Source organism: Trachurus japonicus, chromosome 24 (assembly GCF_045865225.1).
Source record: "Trachurus japonicus isolate A0001 chromosome 24, Traja_1.0".
Classification (NCBI taxonomy): domain Eukaryota; kingdom Metazoa; phylum Chordata; class Actinopteri; order Carangiformes; family Carangidae; genus Trachurus; species Trachurus japonicus.
The window spans coordinates 17,596,793-17,610,243 of NC_140930.1; the positions used below are offsets into that span (position 1 = coordinate 17,596,793).

Sequence of the window (13,451 nt, forward strand, 5' to 3'; positions counted from 1 at the left end):
CTATGCAGTTAATCTTAAGGACATTTGTCCATTTTGTGTGTATTAAGTTGCCTCTGGATGCAGATAAAGAGAATCTGACAGCTTTTGTCTCTCAACTCATCTTTTCTGTATCTAAATCAAAGAGACTCATGGAAAAAAGAAACCCATTGTAGACAATAGGCTTCCTTCCAGATCTGGCTTTACTGCTGCGGCACAGCAGAGCGTCTGGGATGAGCAGGGCGGATGGTAACGGCAGGCAGGCGGCTTTTTTGAAGAAACCTGTCTCGCTCAGTGACCCCTTAAATGTCCAACCGAGGCCGATAAAAGGTCACAGGTCCAATGGAAAAACCCTCACGTAATTACAACTCGCGGAAGGTATGGTGTCAGTCACTACTGCCAGAAGTCAGTGCCCACAGCTAATAGTAGCGCTAATACCCCCATAGCATTACTCTATGGTGCTAAATGATGCTTGAATTTTCTGGACTGAGTAAGCATTTTTTAAAGTGTATTTATTTTTCTATTTTGTGATGTGAGTTGCTGTTATTTCCTGTGCGAGATGGAAGATTTATTTATAGTTTTTTTGTATTTTTAGCGCTGCAGTAAAACATGCGTAGGTCTATGACTGACTGAGTAATCACATCATCATGTTAGCAAATTAGCGTGTTTGGAAAGTATGTCCTGTTGAAAGAGCAGCGTCTGCCCCCATGGACGCTGTGGACACTCTGTCAGGAATGAAGAGTTTTTCCCGGAAACGACTCTTCGGCCTTCTTGCTCCTTTGAAGTTGACACTCGTTTGTTTTTTTGTGTGTTAGCTCGGTGTTTCTGTGCCGTATTCTTTGCTTGTGGGGATTTTCTGACACCACTGTAATGTGGTGGATGAATACAAGCTGCCAGACTATTTTGGCAACCTACACCGCTGTCTTGCCCTCGCCAGACCACAGATAGGGATCAGCAGTCTTTTCCTGAGCGAACGTGGCTACCGGGGTAACGTTACAGCCTTATTTTCCTCCAGCCACATACACAAAAGATTAGTAAAGCCATATCCAATATCACAGACTGTCAGGTCCCTTGCCAATCAATAGGCTTAGATCAGAAACCAATCCATACGCTAAGATTACATCATCAAAATAAAGATATAGCAAAAGCGTGTAGCGCATAAGCGGCACGTGATACAAGGCTACGTTAGCGCAATATCTGCGTATGCAGGATTGAATGCCCCCTGACCCATTGCTACATGATTTTTTTTTTTTTTTTTTTCTCATTTTCCAAACCTGTCTATCTAGCACATGTGTATGAGGCCTTGTTTGCTTTTTCGGGTGTCAGAGTATCTGGCAGGCTGCAGCTGAGAGTCAGCGCCCACCCAGAGGCTCCGCTCTGGCCTGTCCTCACTGTCTGGCAGGTGATAGATCAGACATGGAGGCTAACACGTGTTCCTCTGAAGAAGGGGATTTAGTGAAGTGCTGACCTCTTTACAACCCTCCCCACACACATACATACACACACACACACACACACACACACACACAACGCAGTACACATACATCCATGTACACACATGCCGAATGTACAGTATATCACCCCCTGACAAGTGACATGGAATCGGACCTTGAAGTACATGTTTCCTCCTGGCACCCTTCTCCTAGTCTATGTCTTTTTCTCACTCGCCCGCAACACAACCGTGCGAACACAACAAACTGAACGCAGCCGGCTACAGCTCCAACCAATACACCGGGGATCCCGGATCGACCCGCCCATCTCCAGCCGTGCAGATGTTTTCGATTACAGGCACATTTGTGGTCAGGGCGGCTCTGTAACACACAGTACTAATACCCCTCGCGGACACGCCGGCTCAGCTCTATGAAAAGTGTAAAACATGATAAAGAGAGCGATGCCAGTGTGCGTGGTTATGGGAGAACAGCTCCAGCTTTGTCCTGTCAGCCCATCAGGGCAGAGCAGGTGGGATGCCATCCTCATAGACCCCTTCTTCCTCTCGTCCCATACCCATTTTCTCAGACACTCCCTCCCTCCCTCTCTGCGGCGGCGGCGGCCCACCCAGTCTCTGTACAATCAAACAAAAGCCGTCCAGTGCCTTTAGCTCTTCTCAGGCTCACACACTCGGCCCTTAGAAGTAGCTCTGCAAGGGCAAGGTCCCCGTGCCTTGTAAAGGGTGAGCGGCTGTGTAGGAGGGGGCGCACGCTGCATCCCTCTGATTTTTCCCAGCTAAAATAGGGAGCTCCTAATCTCCCTTTGGCAGCGCTCACCAGCCAGCCAATTCTGACACATTCTCTAGAAAGAAGCGCCTCTGACAGGTGAGCGGCTGAAAATAGTTGTGTGAGATACAAACACACACACACGCTTGCGCGCACGCACGCACGCAGATACACACACTCATGCACATGTTCATATTGTAACACACCAGCTTGATCCTGGACATGCACATTTGTGAGATGAAATCTTCTCGCTGAAGAATCTCTTCTACACAGAATGAAACTTTGTGTTTGAAACCAAAGTGGATTTTTTTATCATTTTAATTTCTCAGCCTTCTATTCACATAACTTCTGTTGTTTAGATGTGATTTGTGAAACACTCCAGCCGTGTCATTAATGCACTGTGTCGAGCCATACCCGTCACTAAAGGACGCTGAAGTCATGTCGTCTGTTTTATCTGGGAATGTGACAACCGTGAGCAGTTATACGCTATAAATTGATGCTTAAGATAGACAGAATAGTTCTGGTTGATGTCATATGTTACAGCCATAAAATGGAGTCTTAGGTTTTAACGTGATACAGAACGCACACGGCACGACTCTGATGGCCACCCACTGTTGAATAAGAGCATACTGGATTTTAAATAAAAACTAGTGCATGGTGGGTAATTTATAAAATAATTTCAGCATTTTAGACTCAGTATTTTTCATTTGTTCTTCTTTTAGGACAACTAGTTAGATAGATAGAAAGATACATCATTCTTGCAGCTTTGAGAAGGCACATACTGTATTATAGACCATGTTTGGTCTATTACACAATTGTCAGAATAGTTAAACATGATACATGTGATCATTTTGTGATTTTCCATCATTTTAGTGGGTTTTTAATTATTTTATCTCTATTTTTAATTCAATAAGACTTGGCGTCATGACTATAGTATTTCAATTTTTTTTGAATAGATAGGTTTTTATATGGACACAGGAGGAATCCCAATCACACTGTGGACCTCAATAATAACAAATAACATACAAATGAAAGAATAAAATAAATCCAGATGACACACTCTGCCACCGTCAGGAATAAACAGCCGCTTCAATCAGGAATGCGCTTTAAGGTTTCGCTTTAAGAAGTCAATAAAGATATTGAATGTGAAAGGGAAGCTGGGGTCAGGTGGCCGTAAAGATTGCTCCTATGCAAACACGCCTCATCGTCTTTCCATACACATGTACACACACATATGCACACACACACACACACACATACTGTAGTGAGGAGGATGGACTATCAGGCAGTATCTCTGTGTCTCAGCCCGTCTTCCTCACAGTCTGCAGTAAGTTATGAGCATACTGTACAGCACTGTATGATCTTACCGAGCCCATAATATCCAGCTCGCACACTTCCACTACCACCTCTCCCATTCCCTGCGCCATTCCCTTTTACCCCATAACCTCACCCCCTGCATCCATATTTTGGCTGCCAAACTTTATGAAGGGCCATGCAGCCACCGTAAAAAATGGATCTGGATGCTTTTAACATGATCTGTGCACCCGCTCGGCCGCCGTGTCACCGGCTCTCTCGCCGCCGAGACGCAGGCTCTCTTCAGGACGCGACCGGCTCGAAACATGGAGGCTGCTGTGGTTTTGGGCCTGAGTTGTGGAATGTGGTGCTGACGATGACACAAGCCCCCTCACTCCTCCTCCTCCTCCTCCTCCTCCTCTCCCCGGCCCTCTACAAAGGGCCTCATCCAGCTGTCTTGTTGTGGTCAGATTCTCAGTACTGTGCTGTATCACATGGGGAGGAGATAATCCTGCACTGGTTGGATCAGGCGCTGGCTGGGACAGGCAGTGCTGTGAGGGAGGAGATGTACACCCGATGCTAAAAGGGAGAGGAAAAAGAGGCAGACAGATGGAAAAGTGAGAGAAAGAAAGACAAAAAAAACAGATCTTGCAGAAAACTGATACACTCGGGCCAAAAGCAGCAGCTTGTTTTGTCTTCTTCCCCCCAAACCCTCCCGTTCTTCAGCATTATCTAACCCCCTGTTTTCCTCCGCTCTGTCATTCTCCCTGTGCCCCCTCCTGCCATGGGTCTCTGCCGTTTGCAGCGCTGCTAAGCTGTAAACTGAAACTGGTTAGCGCTGAGCTCTTAATTCTTGTCAGCGTCCATTAATTATGGACCAGTTGGATGTTCCAGTTCAAACAGCCCCCGCGGATCTTGGAATTCTGACTCCGGCTGTTTGGTCACTTGTCGCTTGTCGCAGCCACATGACCCTGCAGCCCGCAGCAGGGAAACCAGTGTGTGCGTGTTTGTGCGTCTGTCCACTTGTTTGTACTTGTGTGTGTTTCCATGTGCATGCATGTGTGGATGGATGGCAGTAGATGTCAGGGACAAAAGCAGCAACAATTCACTGTCACTTAGTCTGACAAGTCTATGGTGTGTGAATTTAGAGTCTACACCTGCTCAATATATTTTTGCATTACACAAGCTTATTGCTGTGAAAGCCTTTACTAACCGCATGCGCCTTTATTGGGCCTGTGTGTGTCATTAAATAGAGAGACGCTATTGAATTGATTTAATATGTGGAGTACATGCACAGTTTTCCTGAAGCACAATTTATAATTTTGAATTTGCCTTAACTAAGAGTAATGGTAAAAACAACTACTAAAGCTCCATCTGTCGCAAAACCCAGTTCCTAGCTGCCTAACTGACTAATTAAAACCACATCCACATGTGTTCAAAGAACAAGAAGTCTATTTGCAAGCCTTATTGATTACTTTAAGGCGTACAAATGGAAAGCTGTGTTAGGAGAGGTGCTCTCGATTTAGCTTCAATCTGCCAGGCATAAAATGATCTCACTGTGTTTGCTGGGAAGAATGAGCTCCCTCTGGGCACGGTGGGTAATTAGGTTAGTGGATAGTCGGTGTCAGGAAATTGAAAGACCATCCTAATCGGATTCTTTTGTTTCCAGGGGAATCAAAGGAATTTATATGAGTCACTGGGATATCTCACACGACTCAATTCCACTTGACCATGTAAAATCTGTTTGCTCTCCCTCCATGCTCAAACAACTTTTAATACAAGTGTGTAAATCCAGGACATAAGGTGCATCTGATGGAGCCGGTGTCCTCTGAGATGGCTTTCAAGATAATCCCAGATATGTCACGTTTGTATACTAACTAGGTACTTACACTCCTCCATCTGTAACGAGGAAGTATTGAACGGTCCCGCTTGACAGTCAAAAGGTTAAGAATAAAGGAAGGAAACTCTGTGCTACCACTTATAATGCATACATAATAATACGTAACATATAGGTCCTTAATGTACTTTTTATGCAGCAGGCCTTTATAAATGAAGACAGATGTGTTAGTAATTTATTACTATAAATATAAAGTATTATACAAACTAGTTTTGCATGAGGTGTGGCATAAAGAGGTTCAAATTAAAAAATATTGGAAGGCTTGAGAGAGATTTATGACTCAGCAAAAAATATGCAAATAAGTCAAGTTTCCCAGTAATAACCTGTAAGAAAGAGGCTACAGGGCTGTCGATAGCAGTAATTGTAGCTGTCGATGTAAATGGCAGCAAATTGGTCACATGGCATTTTAATTGTACTGATGTGAGATTTGTCTGATTGATTAAAAAACTAAACTGCATTTAATGGTTCATTCATTGGTTTTATTCTGTGTGTGTTGTTTTTTTGCAGGTGTGCGTCTGGACCGGGTGAGAGGAGGGCGACAGAAGTACAAACGAAGGTTGGACGCGGAGAATGGCGCCTACCTCGGCCTCACTATCCCCCCTCCAGCCAAAAAGCCACGTGAGACACTTTTTTGTTTTGTTTGTTTGTTTGTTCTTGTTGTTTTTTTCTTTCTTTTTTATCTTAATCAGTTGAAATGTAGGTTTTTAACTTAGTGATTCAGAAAGACGTCATTCTGCTTTTATATCAAAGCACCAATTTAATTTTATGAAATGAAATGTTGGCACTAAGAAGTCAGATTCATCTCCAGACCAACCTGTCACATGTTTGAGAGACAATGTTAATTTCTTTAACAATTTTCAAACATATTTCATTCACTTCTTTTTATCAGTGCATAATTCAGTTTTGTTATTTTCCTTAAAAAAAACAAAAAAAACAATTTTGTGTTTCCTGAAATGATCAGACATCTGAGAACTCCTCTCTAATTTCTCTTCTCTTGCTCTGTCCCTCTACCCGTCCTCCTCTCTGTCAGTGACTAAAATCGTTTCCCATCTGTTGGTGGTGGAGCCAGAGAAAATCTACGCCATGCCTGACCCCACCATGCCCGACGGAGACATCAAGGCCCTGACCACGCTGTGCGACTTGGCCGACCGCGAGCTGGTGGTCATCATCGGCTGGGCCAAACATATCCCAGGTAGAGACATGACTGCTAATGAATGACCTCCTTTTTCATTTTATTCAAACCTGGTCGCACATTTAATGAATATGTTTCCTCTATAAAGCTGTGTATGCACTCAGTAGAATCAGTAGAATAAGTACAAGAAATAACGGGTGGATTCAGAATATGAACATTATTTATAATGAGGATAAAATCATGTTAAGTTGTTGTTTTTGACGACTGGATTCATAAATTTTAACTTCATAAGTGGTGTGCTGTTGGTAAAGCAATGTTTAATTTGCTGAAATGATACAGTATGAGATTACTGAAGTAGTTCACTGACTGTTGCACACACATAACACCCCTCCCGCCCCCACCCCCCAACACACACACACACACACACACACACACACATACATACATTCATGCACACACAGGATAATTAACATCTGCTACTCATCTGCACCTAAGGGAAAAGCCAGTCCCATATTCTAAAATCTAATCAATAAAGAGCAGCTGAAACCTTTGATTTGACTGGGTGGGGTGGGGGAGTCTGGGGGGTTGGGATCCGCCCCTATGTCAATGTATTCCATTTCAATCCAGGACTTAAAGAAAGCAATCCTCTTACTTACTTAAGGAGACTACACAGGGCCTGTGGTAAAATTGATTTATTTAGGGAAATACTGACGGATTTCCCCGGTCCTTGTTGAAGAATTCTTAAATAAGGCTTGTTATGCAAATGTTTTTAGATCCTCTTTTCTTTTCATCTCTATCAGTTGAAACAGACACTTTGGACCCCAGTATGTTTGATGGGAGCGTACGTCAAAGTAGATGCATCCCATTGAGTCCAGTCACAAAAAGTATGCACCGAGTTTAACGTGTAGACAGCTCAGCTCAGTTAACTGAGAAATATTGTGGATCGTTTATCAGTGTTTTGAACATTTTGTTTCAGCACCGACACATCTTGTTGTGCTTCACAGACACTTCAATCCAACAATATTTTGTGTACAGTGATATAAGATAAAGCAGTAAATCCTCACATTTAAAAGTCTGGAGTCAAATAAATCTTAGTGTATTTCTTTTAATGTAACAATTGGCGATATTTTTCCTCCTCTCGTCTGTCCAGGTTTTCCCCTTGTTCACTTTTTACTAATTTTTGATCAGATTCAGTACCTTATTAATGTAATTTGAAGTGGTTGAAGGTGCGTTGATGCCAAACTGGCCCTGAGACCCTCAGAGGCTTCTGACTTGTGCCGAGAGAGCCGGAGAGCTGCTGTCTCACCACTTCAGTTTACACTGCAATGAAAGGAGCATCCCTGACCTAAATGCACAGTTTTTTTCTCTCTCCCTGACCTCTTTTTCATCCAACATCTGAGAACAAGGATATGTCTGAACTAGCTTTTTTTATTTTTGAAAATCTAATTCAGGTATATTTTTCAGAGAGTGAAAAGGAGGTCAAACAGGGCAACTACAATCAAATTCTTCAATTTAATCATAGCCACGGGCGCGCAGAAATGAATTCAACAAATTTTCTGTCATATTTTTGGACGTCAATCTCTGTTACATTTTCTATGTATAACTATTGATCTTGTGTGCTATGACGATCTCAGTCCAGACCTGACAGAGTTATTAAAGGTGCGTGTGACACTCTGGGGACATTTTACCCGGGGCCACCGGGTCAGAGTGTCACCAAGTAACGATTAAGACAAAAGGGGTCCCTCCAGTTTAACAGTCCACTCCCACCATTACACTCATAGACCGCTGCGCAAATGGCCTTAACGATGAGGTAATAAGAGTCATTACTGCAGATTGCTCCATTAATGTAAAAGTCCTTCAACACCCAGATGTGGAGACCTGGGAGGAAACATGCAACGAGAAATCGATTTTATGTTACATATTTCTGAAGGATTGAATATTTGTGGTAAATAGATTTTGTTCAATAACGTGCACAAGTTCAATTTCATTATATATGTAAATTAAAGGAAACATTTGTGGCAGGTTCAAGATAGACGCTTTAATCATAATAGAACAGAAGTGAAAACACATCTGGGCGTTAAACAGGAAGCAGTTAGCAGACGGGGTGAAACATGTTAAAGAGGACGGTTGTAACTCATCAGCAGGCAGTTACACACACTGTCATGAAAATGGAAACAGAATCGTAACACAGTTGTCAGGAGGTCAGAGGTGGCCGCTAATTTGTGCAGCTGTTAACACACACACACCATCTTAGACACGTACTAGCCACCGCACACAACATGTGTAGATTTATATTCGAGGCAGCAGCATTCAGCGCCCTCTGGTATTTAATGTTCACTCGGCTCAGAGCATCACTTTCTTCCTCTTTGATTTTTTTTTTTCCCTCTCTGCCACTCACACACTCTGCCACTCTCTCACCATCATATCTCTCACACACACACTCTGGCTTCCTTGTTCTCTTTTTCCCCTGGCTCTCCCCCTCCTACTCCTCCAGCTCATATAGGGCCCTCTAGTCTCATTATTACCTCTGTCTTTTTATTAGGCCCATTAGGGCTCTTAGGAGGCCTGTAATGATACTAAATGAATAGAGAGTGAACTGCTGTCTGTTTTAGACCTGGCTCTCAATGACAGCTTCAAGCTTCACTGCCAACCACTCAGTCTCTTCATTGTACTGAGCAGGGATTCAATTACTCATCTGATCTCTACCTGTACTGTACTGTTGCATAGTCACAGCACTTTTTATTTCCCTTCGGTATGTACCAGATATTGTACTTCAAAAATCTACATAGAAATATACAAAAGGTGTGATTTCACATCATATACTGTAGTGCAACAGTTTGAACATCACAGACTCTTACATGAATATTTACAGTCCCAGAAAGAAGAAATATGTTTTATTTTGATTCCCCCTTAACTTCATACAACTTAAAATACTAAGATTTGCATAGTTTCAGGCAACACTTTATTTAATTTGGTGATTTTGGTTCAATCGTAAAACTTTTTCTCAATTAGATTTCATTTTAAAGTGTAGGACGGCATGATGGTGCAGTGGTTAGCACGTTTGGCTCAATGGTGGAGAAGTTGTGTTTTTTTTTTCAGTGCTTGCATTAGTTTCCTCCATGTACTGGTTGGACATGCAGGTTAATTGGAAACTCTTTGTGAGTGCAGGTGTGATCAGTTGTTTGTATCCACTGTCAACCGTGATGAATACTTTAAACCTACTGCGATAATTCATTTTCTTGTAGCATTTCTTGTCTCTATTGTGGTTTTTGTCATTGCACGAGGAGAAAACGGCAGAGACAGAGACGTAGACATCCTCTAGTCTGTTCAATATTGTGTCATGTTTGGTCAAACGGCAGTAAATCAGTAGGGTGAAATATTGATATTTCATCAGGGGGGAATCACCCTTTACAGCAACACTTAACTCAGCCACCTCCGGGCGACGCACCTGAAGCTCCGGGGCGACCCCCGGGGAGACAGGAAGTCACTCCATCGCTTCAGTAAATTGAGTGGAAAGAAAAAAGAAAGGAGCGCAGGCTGGAGAACAGAAAAGTGATGAGAAGACAGCTGAACAGGTTGTTGGTTCTCTCAGAAACTTGAAAAAGAGAAAGAAAGCACATGACAAAAACAGGTGCCTCGATGTAAGATCTCGTTTGCTCATGTGTTTGGTGGTCTATATACAAGAGATTTGATGATTTAAACACTTATTTTTCTAATTCACCGTAGCGTTTTCCAGTCAACTAACGTGTTGCATGTATGGTCATTGATTCTGCATCATTATTCTAAATACACTTTAAAGGATTAAACCCATTAATTTTCGTAGAAAGGATGTTTTTGGGGTTATGGCGAGTACATTCATGAATCCCTGATGCAGTCTACAGTATCTACATTCTGTGATCCCGGAGTCCTCCCATCCCCCACTAAACGTGTACCGGATGTCCTCCATCAACTGTCTGTTTGTCAGATCTGAGGCTCGGATCGATCCCCCCTTCGCATTTGGTGGACTGATTACAATCTACTAATCAATGACACCCCCAGCACTCTTTTCTCTCTGCTTCATTCTCTCTCTTCTCATCGTTCCTCTATTTGCTTGATAAGAACCATCGGAGGGGCCTCTTTTAAGTCAACCTGCCCCATTCCCAGCCATACGAGCGCAGATTTAAGTAAGCAGAGAGGTGGGTTCAAGGCTCTGGTCAATACCCCCCAATCACCTTCCTATTCACCATAGAGCAGTGAAAGGTATTGTGGCGGCCCGGGTCCTTTCAGGTGTCCGTCTGTTTGATGCGCCGTGTGTGAATGTTAAAGGAGAGAGTTGATGGGTCGACCTCGAGATCTTGGATGAATTGTTGCTGAACTCAGAGGGTTGAAGTCAAAAGAATAAAGAAAAAAGGGAGGAAGCTTTCAGGTTGAAAATACGGTTATAGTTCAGTTTTATCTTTGCTGGATTTATACAGTCTGTCCCATCATAACATTGATTCATGCAAAATGTTCATAGAGACTTCCAATAACTAACTTTTATGACTCGACTTCATGTTATAACTTCTACTTCTAATTGTACTAATTGTACAATACTCTTATGTCCACCACACTTAAACACAACTCCTCTTTAATATACTGAGTTTCCAGCTAAGGTTTCTTTATGCGGGTGGTATCTGATGCTTTAAGTTTTATTTATATATCGTTGCAAGAGAAATATAAATTGCCATAAATAGAAGTTATGCTCTACATAACACTGCATCCAGTGCATTATCCAGGCAACACAGTAAACCTCTCCACTGGCGCAGAGGAAAACAATCAAGGAAGTTAAAGTGTACCTTGATGACTTTTTTGTTTCTTTTCATAAATATTCACCATGTTGTAAAGTCTTGACTCTACAATGTTTTTCCATCAAATTGCAAAAGTACAATATCAAACCTTTTCTATGATTCAACATGAAAATAATTCCCCCTCAGAAAATCAACTATTAATTTTTTTTTCCAAATGTAGCTTCCTGTTCAGGTTGCAATGTCTTCATTTTGTCTCCTTTAACATTTATTCGTCATTCAGGGCCCCCACAGGATAAGGGGGTCTCAAACAATTGGACTGATGATGAAGGCACAGTGTCTGAATAATGTTTGATGAATAAAGCCCACTGCACCAGAGGAGAGTTTTGTGACTTTTTCAATGTGATGTGATTTAAACATCAGATTATGAAAGATGGTAACACAAACTTGAAATAATGGCAGTGAGGCTATTTAAGATTTGGGCCCATTTATTTACTGAAGTTTAAAATCCTGGATTTATTCTTTGTTTTTGGAGGAGAATTAATTTTCTGTTCTTTCTTCTTCACTGCGAGCAGAATAAGAGATGGTTAGCGTTAGGAATGGATTTGTCTTCACTAAGTGCTGTCTCATGTGCTTATGCACCGGGTCGCAGAAGAACTGTTGACGGTTGATGGGTGAAGCAGCTCTGGCTCATGTTTCAAAGGCATCTACACTTGACTGATTTATATTCTTCCCTTAAGCCAGCGCATACAGTGGTCGGCCCCTGTTTCAAGTTGGGTTCTCTGGGGATTGCAAAGCGTTGTACACACTGCCCATAAAACATACACAGGACTTGAAATGGCCAATTAAAGTGTAGTGAGATTAATGGATTGATCTCATGCTTTGTCATGTGGTTGTACAAAGCAATGGCTGGAAAGAAAATATAAAAAATAATGACACTTTTTCCTCTTTTTTTTTTTTTTAGGTTTTTCCACTCTGTCGCTGGCAGACCAGATGAGTCTACTGCAGAGCGCCTGGATGGAGATCCTGGTGCTGAGCATCGTGTTTCGCTCGCTGCCCTGCGAGGATGAGATTGTGTACGCAGAGGACTACGTGGTGGACGAGGAGCAGGCGCGGCTCTCGGGCCTGCTGGACTTGCACGTCGCCATCCTGCCGCTGGTCCGTCGCTACAAGAAGTTGCGCATGGAGAAGGAGGAGTTTGTCACGCTCAAAGCCATCGCCCTCGCCAACTCAGGTAAAGTTAACCCCACGTTAGTCCGTTTACACTCGTGCAACCAACACATATATTTTTTTATTTAAATCAAAATTACCAAATATACCATATATATCAGACAGTGTGGATTAAGATGATTTCTTGGTCTTTTTTTAAAGTGGCAATAAATGGAAAGTGTAAAGAAAACTAGATATGAAGTGGTAAATTCATACATTCAATACATTAACAAATATTTCACATCTGCAAAACACTGAGTGTATAATTGAAAATTCTTTTGATTGAGGTAAAATTGACTTAATAATAAATAATTTATAGGTAAGGTAAGGTAAATGTGATATCAAGAACTGGTGTTTTTATTGTGAATTAGTCATTTGGCCAAATATCCTTTACTTTTCCCTACAAACTCAAAGGTGACATGATCTTGAGCAGAAGGTGCATCGCTATGTCAAATCTCAAATAAATCGAGATAGCTGGCATTCAATTAAAGCAAACAAAGAAATAAAACAAAAAAAATGTCAAGTGATTGTCTATATCTGAGGAGCTGATCACTTCCACAATGAGGGATACCTGATAAGAGGGGGACAAAAAGGTCAGCAGCTCGCTTGTTTAATTCAACACCTCCTATGTGTGGGGGAGTGTGTGTGTGTGCATCTATATTTTAATTTGTGTGCACATACGTGTGTGTATGTGTGTGTGACTGTCACATTGCGCTCTCATTCTCTCCGTCTCCATAACAGTAGCTGCCAGCGCGCCACAGCCGAGGGAGATATATTTAGCATTTCATTAGGAAAACAGGGGCTGTCAATAAAATGTGTTAAGCGGAGTGGAATGAGCGTTGGGGAGCGACGGGCCTCGTTTGTTCCAATGTGAAGATGCTGCGCCCGTATCGACAGTTTGCTTTTCATGAGGCCGGGCCTGTCCCCCACTAATCAATGCCTGTTAGGAGTCTTTTCTCCTGCCTGAC

At 42.4% G+C, this 13,451-nt stretch overlaps 1 protein-coding gene across 2 annotated transcripts in view; it reads left to right on the forward strand.

Moving 5' to 3' along the window:
• Positions 1–13,451, forward strand: part of esrrgb (estrogen-related receptor gamma b) — a 92,606-nt gene that overhangs the window by 73,250 nt on the left and 5,905 nt on the right. For both annotated transcript variants that reach the window (XM_085770478.1, XM_085770476.1), the window contains 3 exons: positions 5,887–5,997; positions 6,410–6,571; positions 12,239–12,508. In XM_085770478.1, the coding sequence (XP_085626604.1) occupies positions 5,887–5,997; positions 6,410–6,571; positions 12,239–12,508 (543 nt within the window). The remainder of the gene's footprint in view (positions 1–5,886; positions 5,998–6,409; positions 6,572–12,238; positions 12,509–13,451) is intronic.